At 36.7% G+C, this 12,193-nt stretch overlaps 1 protein-coding gene across 1 annotated transcript in view; it reads left to right on the top strand.

Moving 5' to 3' along the window:
* Positions 1 to 1,888: 1,888 nt before the first annotated feature.
* Positions 1,889 to 12,193, top strand: part of LOC133570263 (sphingosine kinase 1-like) — a 36,736-nt gene continuing 26,431 nt past the window's right edge. Inside the window, exon 1 of the mRNA XM_061923091.2 lies at positions 1,889 to 2,377. Within this exon, the coding sequence (XP_061779075.2) occupies positions 1,990 to 2,377 (388 nt within the window). The 5' untranslated portion in view covers positions 1,889 to 1,989. The remainder of the gene's footprint in view (positions 2,378 to 12,193) is intronic.

Here is a 12,193-nt window from a genome sequence, read left to right as displayed (position 1 = left end):
TAATGATACATAGCATTTTCTGTTTTCTTAAATTACTTTCAAATTCATGTAAAATGACAGTAATTATCTTTCATTAAATATGTAGCGTGTTATATAAAAGTCTATGTCCATACTAACAATCGTAGAATAAAGGTATTTTTCTGCAGAACTGTTTGCATCGTCACTTTATTAAAGGTGGTTGATCTTAACAATTCAGAAAAAAATCTGTAAAATGATGGTATTTTTCTGTGGAACTGCCAGCATTGTCACTTCATTAAAGGTGTTTGATCGTAATTTGGAAAAACTCTGTAGAATAAAGGTATTTTTCTGCAGAACTGTTTGCATCGTCACTTCATTAAAGGTGGTTGATCTTAATAATTCAGTAAAAATCTGTAAAATTACGATATTTTTCCGCAAAACGTTTCATGAAAATGTCTGTAAATATGTTTTTGATCATTATTTGGTTTGCAATGTTTTACTTTAATTTTATGGTTTTCGTTTGGCAGCCGTAGCTGCCAGGAGATGACCGTTTTTTTTTTTACAGTGTAGGTGTGGCGAAATTATTCTCTGCATTTGACCCATCACCCTTCATCACCACCTGGGAGGTGAGGGGAGCAGTGAGCAGCAGCGGTGGCCGCGCCCGGGAATCATTTTTGGTGATTCAACCCCCAATTCCAAGCCTTGATGCTGAGTGCCAAGCAGGGAGGTAATGGCTCCCATTTTTATAGTCTTTGGTATGAACTCACGACCTACCGATGAAACTGGTTTTAGCAACTTTGTAGTCAGACTTCATAAATAAAGCGATTCCGAGACACAATCCAGTCTGCACAATTTTTGTGAGAAAAGGCAAATAATTATATATGATGGTTAAAAATGAACCTTGTTTGCATGAATACTATCCTCCATTATTTGTATTTAATGGGTTAACTAATGCACTTATTTATAAACAATATTCATGCATGTATCAATGCAGACTAATCACCCTTTTTATTTTGACCACACATGCTCCTTTACCTTCACCGAGGATGGTTACCTAAATGCATTGCTGGTCGTTAGTCAGGTTAGTGATCAGGTCAGTGATCAGGTCGTTATAGGTCAGTGATCAGGTTAGTGATCAGGTCAGTGCAGACATGAGTGAGGAGACTGACTGCACTGAAAGTACATCCCGAATATGTATTTAGATTAAACTGAAGCGCATTCAAGCAAAAAAAAAATTTTTTAAATGTCCCTCTGTGACATTCTGACAATAAAATACATTGGGATCTACTTTAAATTAATATAAATGATGCAAGCAAGTCATTTACTGTGAGTAATCATGATTAATCATCATTCAAAATATGATTAAGCAGACTAAAAAAAAAAAGAATCGTTTGACAACATGAATTTGTATATATTAACTTGTGTGGTTAATCACAATAAGTATGTAGATTGATCATGACATTTATTTTGTAATTACTTGTGATTGATCACGATTAATCCAAATTCCAAAATTGTATTAATCTAGTTTAAAAAAGTAATTATTTTACAGCCCAATTTTTTAATTAGCCCAAAGTAGGTTTGTGTTGCAAGTCTATACTGATAACTGCCACTAGATGGAAGCACAGCACACATTTTGTCGCAAGTACGTCTAAAAGTTAGAATTGATGTGTACATGTCAAGCTCACTAATGTGGCTCACGGCCTACAAATGTGTCGGTAAGCCCTTACAATAAAAGCATAATCTGTATTTCTGTTGCTTTAAGAAATGACTTATTATTTTCTAGGGCCAATTAATTTGTAAAATGCTCATTTCAAAGTTTAGCAATACTCGCTTGGAACACATATATGAATACAGTGGTTTAACGGACTCTTATTTTGTAGAATAAACGGATATAGTACCATGTCCCTCCATTCAACTTGACACCGGTCCGCTCGGCAGCGACTGTCTCCGCGCGGTTCTCGCCTCTCGAAGCGGGCAGCGATGTGACCGCGAGCCCGCTGCCGTCTCCCGGACCGCCGCGTCCAGGTCAGCATGGACCCGGGGAGAGAGGGAGACATTAACACGCTGTACGGGGAATTCACGGCCACAGGTAACCGGAAAGTCAGGTGTGCGGTGAGCCTGACGGACACGGAGCTCATCGTCCAGCGGCTCGGCCGGCAGAGAGTGCTCCTCAGCCTGGGAGACTGCGTGGGCAGCCGGGCTTACCGGGAAGACGACGCCTCGGACCGGGCGGCGTACTTGGAGATCTACTTTTACCCGCTCAAGCGACGCTGGACGAGCTCCGGGCTGTCGCGGCAGAGAGTGGAGCAATGCTTCCGCGTCTCGGCGCTCCAGGACCCGCGAAGCAACCTGGAGGAGGCGCAGAAGTGGGCTCGCAGCGTGCGGGAGCGCAGCGGCCGCCAGCAGCACCTGACAGGCGGTAAGACACACCTGACTTCCGCCGCCTCAACATTTCACCTTTCACACTTTTACATGACTTTTTCTCTTTTAAACATGTTTCAGTGTTGTTTATACTGTTATATATTTGTTGATACTCAAAGTTCCTTTCCATTTTCACGCACTTTTAAATGGAGAACATATTTTAATTCTTATCTCGGTTCCATTCATTCTAGTCTATTCTAGGCTGGCTTCTGCCCCCTTCAAAGTTGCTAAGCACCCTTTAATTATAACATTATTTTTGTTTCCTGTCTGCACACATTCCATCCTGTGTGTGTGTGTGTGTGTGTGTGTGTGTGTGTGTGTGTGTGTGTGTGTGTGTGTGTGTTCTTGTATTTCTAGCCTTCTTGAGACATGAAGAAGGAAAAGTATCTTCCATATGAGGAGGTGATGACATAAATCATGGTCCCAATAACATTGCATCTAATAGACAATGTCTCAATTGCACCCCTGCTGGTCAAAATGAGGGTGGTCCCAAAAAAATTGATTGTCAACATATGAAATAACAAGTGTGTGTAAGAAATTGAAATTCACCCCCTTTGGCCAAAATGTATTAAACATAAATACATAAATAAATAGTTATGTAGAGACATACTGTAATAAGTTGAAGTAAATAATGAAGATTAGACACCAACTACAAACAAAACTTTTTTTTTTTTTTAACTAAAATCAGTCTTTTTCTCACAATGTGTCGGCGTTTTTCTTATAAAATTGGGAGCAATTTCTCATATTCTTTCTGTTTCTGTAATATTGCAATATTTTCTCGTAAAATTATTACTTTTCTATATAAAAATGATTACTTTATACTGCAAAATGGTGACATTTGTCATATAAAATTCGGACTTTTATCACAATATTGCCAATTTTTTTGTTGTTCTTGTAAAATAGTGGCATTTTTTGAGTAAAATGATGACTTGTCATAATTTTGCCAAGTAAAATTCCGATTACCATAAATCCTGGTCCCAATAACATTGCATCTAATAGACAATGTCTCATTTGTGGTGACATCTATCTAAAAAGGAGGGATTTTTCAAATTGACTGTATGTCGGTTTTAAAAGTGCTTCACCTATGGTCAACATATGAAATAACAAGTTTGTGTAAAAATTGGAAGTGCTCCCCCTTTGGCCAACATATGTAATAAGTGTGTGTAACAAAAATTGAAATGCGCTCCCTTTGGCCAAAATTAATAAAAAAAATAAAAATATATATTTTTAATTATATATATATATATATATATATATATATATATATATATATATATATATATATATATATTATATATATATATATATATATATATATATATATATATATATATATATGTAGAGACATACTGTAATAACTTAAAGTAAATAATGAAGATTAAAAAACAATTACAAAAATAAATGAACTAAAAGCAGTCTTTTTCTCGCAATGTGTCGACTTCTAGTAAATTAGGAACAATTTCTCATATTCTTTCTGTTTCTGTAATATTGCAATATTTTCTCGTAAAATTATTACTTTTTTATGTAAAATTATTACTTTTTAACACAAAATGGTGACATTTGTCATATAAAATTCTAACTTTTATCACAATATTGCCAATTTTTTTTCTTGTAAAATAGTGACATTTTTTGAGTCAAATAAAATATTGCCAACATTTTTCAGTTTTCTTATAAAATTGTGGCTCTTGTCCAGTAAAATTACGATTCTTTTCATAAAAATGCCAATATGTTAACCATTTCAAATTGCGACTGTTATTGAGTAAAATTCCAACTTTTATAATAATATTGCACAAATGTTCAGTTTTTCCTGTAAAATTTTGACTTGCGTTGAGTAAAATTACGACTTTTATTATAATACTGCCAAAATTCTAAGTTTTATGTAAATATTTATAAACTTCCAATAAAAGTGCAGTTGCACTTTAAGTTCAAAGTTAATTCCAAAGGCTGCTGAATGTATTATTCTGGGGTTGTTTGCTTGATTGTGGGAATGTAGTTTCATGTCATCTCCATAGAGCACCAGACACATATCTCATATCTCTGTCTACTGCAGCGTTTCCCAACCTTAAGGCAGAAAAAGCCGAAGTAATAACTAACATCATTGGAATTGTTGTCATGCAAACGAGTGCCATTAACCTCAGAGTGTGATGATTCAGATTGTTAAAGACAAGCCATGTCCTTAAGTGGTGTGGCAACATTCAGGTGTGACCGTGAGCATCTCCCAGGTAAGAGAGGGTGCAGGGTGATGTTGCTGTCTGCTGCCTGACATGAAACGCCACTGATCAGACAGGTTTTCCACCATGGGAAACTTTACTGTCTTCCTAGCCTTTCTTTGTTGTCAAGTAATGCACTCCACCCACCTGAATCACATCAGGCATCTCTGCTGCAACCCTTCTTGTTTGCAGGAATTCATTCAGATGAAAATGATACGTGGGAGAATCTTTGTGGGCCAGATCCACTTCCATACATATTGTCCCTTTAGACGTTTATACAGCTTTGTCTCAACACTATTGATCCTATTTGGTCAATAAAAGGATTCAGCATTATCATTATTATGGGCCATGGCAGCTGGCCCAAGAGCTTGCTGCTAAAATGGATGAGTTGAAGTCTGCTAAGCAAAAGGCTATGAATGACAATGTATCAGCTAATGAGATTCAGTACATCGGGACTGTCCATTTTCTTCATGTCGGATGTCCGTCTTTGTCCTGTCAGCATTTATTGGTGACATGGGTCAAATTTAAAAACACTTCAAATTAAAATGCCTAGAAACAGCAGTCAAAAGCGACATTTTAACAGTATAATAGACTGTATTTATATTATTCACATGTGAATAATGCTGTATAATAGACTGTATTTATATTATTCACATGTGAATAATGCTGTATAATAGACTGTATTTATATTATTCACATGTGAATAATGCTGTATAATAGACTGTATTTATATTATTCACATGTGAATAATTCTGTATAATAGACTGTATTTATATTATTCACATGTGAATAATGCTGTATAATAGACTGTATTTATATTGCCAAAAACCTGAGGGTTCCAGGTTCGCTCCCAGCCTCTTACCATCCAAAAATCGCTGCCGTTGTGTCCTTGGGCGGGACACTTCACCCTTTGCCCCCGGTGCCACTCACACCGGTGAATTGAATGATGAATGATAGGTGGTGGTCGGAGGGGCCGTTGGCGCAAATTGCAGCCACGCTTCCGTCAGTCTACCCCAGGGCAGCTGTGGCTATGAAAGTAGCTTACCACCACCAGGTGTGAATGATTGATGGGTTGTACATGTAAAGCGACTTTGGGTACTTAGAAAAGCGCTATATAAATCCCAGTTATTATTATTATTATTATATTATTCACATGTGAATAATGCTGTACAATAGACTGTATTTATATTATTCACATGTGAATAATGCTGTATAATAGACTGTATTTATATTATTCACATGTGTATAATGCTGTATAATAGACTGTATTTATATTATTCACATGTGAATAATGCTGTATAATAGACTGTATTTATATTATTCACATGTGAATAATGCTGTATAATAGACTGTATTTATATTATTCACAAGTGAATAATGCTGTATAAAAGACTGTATTTATATTATTCACATGTGAATAATGCTGTATAATAGACTGTATTTATATTATTCACAAGTGAATAATGCTGTATAAAAGACTGTATTTATATTATTCACATGTGAATAATGCTGTATAATAGACTGTATTTATATTATTCACATGTGAATAATGCTGTATAATAGATTGTATTTATATTATTCACATGTGAATAATGCTGTATAATAGACTGTATTTATATTATTCACATGTGAATAATGCTGTATAATAGACTGTATTTATGTTATTCACATGTGAATAATGCTGTATAATAGACTATTTATATTATTCACATGTGAATAATGCTGTATAATAGACTGTATTTATATTATTCACATGTGAATAATGCTGTATAATAGACTGTATTTATATTATTCACATGTGAATAATGCCGTATAATAGACTGTATTTATATTATTCACATGTGAATAATGCTGTATAATAGACTGTATTTATATTATTCACATGTGAATAATGCCGTATAATAGACTGTATTTATATTATTCACATGTGAATAATGCTGTATAATAAACTGCATTTATATTATTCACATGTAAAAAATACCTAAGTGTTTATTGTTTATTGTGAGCAAACTGTGGTGCTGAATTTCCCCCAGGGATCAATAAAGTACTTTCTATTCTATTCTATTTTGACTAATTAGTTTAGTTGACATTATCAACAATGTCGATCATAATTTATTGACAAAGATTTGTTATTGTAGACAAATTGCTTAATACAGTTTTAATTGATAGACCACCAGGAATGTTCATAGTTACACTTTCATTATTTTAGGTCTGTCTTTGTCAAATAGTGGGCTGGGAATATGCTTTATCAGTATCATGCAGTACAATACGTGCTCGTTGTAGTCAGACTTTCTCGTTTTTATCAATATAAAAAACAGCACATATTATTTTATTCATTTTTGTTTTGTAGGTTAAAGTGTTGAATGTATTGTGCTCTCGAGTTAATGTTGCTGATCAATTTGAATTCATTATTAGTTATTTGGTTTATTTAATTACATTTTTTAGTATCAGTAGTTCAAAAAATTGGTATAAGACTCATTTTTTTATTTCAGGCAAACGCACTTTGAATATTTTCTGTTAGAGGCTAAACAACTATGTTATCGTTAAAAAAGTTTATCTTTGTTGACTTATATGTCTTCCTTTTGTGTTAATGTTAACAAGCATATGATGTTATGCAGAGGTGTACTTATAACAATTTTATAGAATAATTGAGAAGCTTAATAAGTACTGGATACAAATACTTAATGTCATGTTTACTGGACATTCTGCACTTAAAGTGGGATGATTTATTTGTCAATGTGGTTATATCATTTGTTTAAAACCATTTATTTGTCAGGCTCCAGCCATCCCGAGAGGGACAAGCAGTAGAAAATAGATGGATGGATTTGTGTCTCAGTCATTTTTTACAATTTAATTTATTAGGTTTTAAAAATGCGTAAAAATCAAAGCAACGTCAAACTCAAACAGACTCGAAGCAAATAATCGTTTGACTTGTCAACAAATCCAAATAAATATTCGCTGACTAGTCGACTATTAAAATAGTCGTTCGATGCAGCTGGTGACTCAACAAGGTTATCATGTGAAAGCAGACACAACAGTGATGAAAAGTCATCAATCAACAATCGCTTATGTTCCTTTGAGCAGCTAGAACCCAGGCCTGCCTTTGTCAAGTCAATGCTATTACTAATTTATTAGCCATGCCAAGACTGAGTTACTCACGCTGCTGTGAGCGCTCTGTTACCGACAGTCTTTCCGCTTCTAGAAGAACCTTTGATTCCTGATGCTGGTGCTGAGGTTGTAAACCATGAAAAAACCCGCCAATTCTGACACTCGTCAGGACTTTCTGTGGCAGACCTTCCTTCAAAAGTATAATGCAGAAAACAAACGTATGAAAAAGGTTAGTGCAGCAAAGGACTTAGTGGAAACACAAAGAGGACTTAGACCCAATCAGACATGAAGTTGCAAATCACAACCTTAGGACAATTTAGAACTCAATTTGAGAGAGGTCTGTCAGACACGCTTTAAAAAATCTTACACAACTTACGCTAAAATACTGACAGCAGGAATTCACTGTAAAACTAATTAGGGACCATTTTAGTGTTGCCAATCAACCTGTCTCTGGAGGTGGGAGGGGCCTATCCCCAGGTGCATGTCTCTGGAGGTGGGAGGAGCCTATCCCCAGGTGCATGTCTCTGGAAGTGGGAGGGGCCTATCCCCAGGTGCATGTCTTTGGAGGCGGGAGGAAGCCGGAGTACCCGGAGAAAACCCACGCAGTCACGGGGGAGAACATGCAAACTCCACACACAAAGGCCCTTAGCCCAAGAATTGAACTCAGGACCTTCTCAGTGTGAGGCACAAACGCTAACCACCGCGCCGACCTGTCACCAATACTAGTATCTGCCAAATGGCTGTGTTTCCCAGACACGTGAGCGATACATGAGGATTTGAACTTGGAGGTATTTGTACAACCTTTCACTGGGCAACTCACAACATGCAAGTGAGCTATTAGAAATGAGGCTTAAATGCTATCTAATTAATAGCTGCCTGCACGCTTAAACACAGGTGGTTCATTTCCATGCACATAGGTTCAACCCCTCAATGTCTGAAACCACTTGCCCATACAAGATGTTGTTATCCAAAAGTTAATTAGGCTAATACTTTAACACAAACCCCTAAACAATTAGGGTATGCTGTAAATTTAAATATACAATCTGCAAAGTCTTTAATTTGTCCAGTATTTGCATGCTTGTGACATTACAGTATTTGCAAATGCTTTGTACAATTTCACAGTTAAGTCATGTGTTTTCTACGTATTATAACCAAAGTCATTTATGTTATCTACTATTTCCTGCTTTGCAGGAACCCACTGCATTGACTACTGAGACTTAGTATTTTTGATTTGACTGATGCTATTTAACAATTGCTTGCCGTAGTTTTTAAGGTCATTTTCTACAGTGCAGGTTCCCATCCTCATTTGTACATCGGTCATTCAACTTGTCTGTGTTGCAAGAATGCATAACTGATTCATTCCATTGCTTTTTGTGGTATAAGGAAGTTCATTTTTGTTACGCCTCTTTCGGTTTGTAAACACCGTATCTTCTAACCGACAGCGATGAGTAAACTCAGCATGTGGTCCCATGCATGTTCCCAATGACCATGCTGAATATTTAAATAGTGGTTGACATTTGTTTACTCTGAAGGTAGCAGTCTCCTCTCACACTTCTCTTCAAAGGTACGACAGCAACAACTACACCCAGTGCTGTGGCATTTGGATGTGAAAGTGGTCAACTCTCAGCCTCTCCTAAAATAGAACTCTCAGCCTCCATCAAACACACACTTTGTGGTCTCTCACTCGCACTTATTGTACATGTAACATGATGGAGAAGTGTTAGCATGTCTACTGCATCTAATTGCTACTGTCAACAAAATGATATGTTCAGTAACGGAAATACAGTTTATGGGACTATTAGGGATGTCCCGATCCAGGTTTTTGCACTTCCGATCCGATACCGATATTGTTTTTGCACTTCCGATCCGATACCAATACTGACCGATACTGCCTATCCGAGCATGTATTAAAGTTTAAAGTTATTTAGCCTACTTAGTTGTCAGAATCATGTTGAAAAGGGTTTTAGTACTCTTGATAACAACTAGCCAGCTGAATTAGGGGAGTTTGAATAATACACAATGGTTTCTAACAAGAAACTGACCTGTTTATTCAAGGATAAACACAAAATAGACAAAATGATACATGACAAACAGAAATGGCATCATTGAACTAGGGCTGGGCGATATGGCCTTTTTTTAATATTGTGCTATTTTAAGGCCATATTGCGATACAGCATATATATGTGGATATTTTGCCTTAGCCTTGAATGAACACTTGATGCATATAATCACAGCAGTATGATGATTCTATGTGTCTACATTAAAACATTCTTCTTCATACTGCATTAATATATGCTACTTTTAAACTTTCATACAGAGAAGGAAATCACAACTAAAAAAAATCACTATTTGTTTCATACGGTGTTGATGTGGAAATGTTTGCCTCGGCATTTTGATGGTGTGGACGTGTGGCACCGAATGGAGATAAGCGTCTCGACAGACGTCGCAATATTTGAACAATGATGACGAAAACTGTTTTCTCTGTCGTGTCCGTGTGTCGAAAATTGTTATGCGCTTATTTTTTTTATTTGATTTTGTGCGTGGCATAGATTTGCCGTGCGCAGAGGACGCTTGAGCAGTGCGCTGGCGCACCTTAGCGGCTGCGCTAGTATCACAGCTAACGTTAGCCATGCTGCTACCTCGCTCTCTGCTGGGAGAGGACGTATACGTATGTGACGTATGACGTGACGTATGACGTGACAGTATGTGACGTGTGTAAGAAGGTGCGCTTGCTGTCTGTGAGAGGGAGACACAGGAAAGAGTGAGAAGAGCCTGTCGTGTAATGCCAGCAGCTAAAAGCAACTGTGTGAGAATCCACAGACCTGTGGATGTGTTGAAGGTGTGCTGGAAAATGCGGAGCGGAGTTTTTTTTTTTTAACTGGATCTGGATCGGGATTTTCCCATGTCTTGCCGATACGCATTTTTTTGCAAATATCGGCGGCCGATCCGATCCAAATATCGGATCGGGACATCCCTTGGGACTATAGCTGACTGACATAAGCGGTTGTCGACGTAACCAGAATCAAAATTAGCCATGGTTTGCACATTGAAACATAAGGAGAATAGGCCACAATAAATAAAGGCAGTTTGTTAACATCATTTCCCCCCATTTGTGCATATTATTACCGTATTTTTCGGAGTATAAGTCGCACCGGCCGAAAATGCATAATAAAGAAGGGAAAAAACATATATAAGTCGCACTGGAGTATAAGTCGCATTTTTGGGGAAATGTATTTGATAAAAGCCAACAGCAAGAATAGACATTTGAAAGGCAATTTAAAACAAATGAAGAATAGTGAACAACAGGCTGAATAAGTGTACGTTATATGAGGCATAAATAACCAACTGGTATGTTAACGTAACATATTATGGTAAGAGTCATTCAAATAACTATAACATATAGAACATGCTATACAATCTGTCACTCCTAATCGCTAAATCCCATGAAATCTTATACATCTTGTCATGTCTGTGTAATCATGTTTTGTTTTAAGTCATGTTTTGTTTAGTTTCTGTCTTTTCACTCCCTTGTCTTGTTTCCATGATTACCCCATTAGTTTCACCTGTTCCACGTTTGGACTCATTGTGCACTCTTGTTTGTCACCATAGCAACCATTAGTTTTCCCCTGTCACGCCACGCACCTGTTTCACGTTTTGAGTCACGCACCTGCTTTCACTAATCATGTCCATAGTATTTAAGTTCATTCTTTTCAGTTTGTCGTTCTGACGACCTCTCCACATTTATGCTTATGTACTCTCTTCATCCTCTAAGATCCTGCTTCACGTCCCTTGTCAAAGTAAGTTTTTGTTCCATGTTTATAGTCTTTTTGTTTTTCATAGTTTGTTCTCCGCCACTGTGCGTGCTTTTCATTTGTACTTTTTTGCTATAGTCTTTTGGTTTCATAGTTTATTCTCCGCCACTGTGCGCGCTTTCATTTATTCCTTTTTTTTGATAATAATAAATAAATCATGTACCTTCATTCCCGTCTCGCCCGAGCCAACTTTCCGTTGCATCCCGGAAAAGCACACACCCAAGACCAAGTCATGACACATCTAGTCTCTTACGTCAAAGAGATAAATAATATTATTTGATATTTTACGCTAATGTGTTAATAATTTCACACATAAGTCGCTCCTGAGTATAAGTCAAACTATGAAAAAAACTGCCACTTATAGTCCGAAAAATACGGTACTATTCCAATGTCATATATCTCAACCTCTGATGTAACAAAGCTTCTGTGGTTATTTCCTTGTATGTCTTTACCACAATGACAATAAAGTTTACTTACAAAACATTCTTACGGTGGCTAACAAAACCGGGTGCATTTTTTTAGTTTCTGTGGTAGAATCCAAGTTAATACAGCCATGCTTTTATTCTGAAGCTCACATTGCACTGAAAAGGAAGTCTCGTTTCATTGCTGCGTAACTTGATAATGCTGTGCAGTCTTGATTTACCAACCTTTTTTTAATTTTTTTTTACAAACTTTTCGATTTGC

Source organism: Nerophis lumbriciformis, linkage group LG27, assembly GCF_033978685.3.
Source record: "Nerophis lumbriciformis linkage group LG27, RoL_Nlum_v2.1, whole genome shotgun sequence".
NCBI classification, from domain to species: Eukaryota; Metazoa; Chordata; class Actinopteri; order Syngnathiformes; family Syngnathidae; genus Nerophis; species Nerophis lumbriciformis.
Note: the sequence above shows the minus strand (reverse complement) of the source record. Positions and strands in the feature narration are given on the sequence as shown.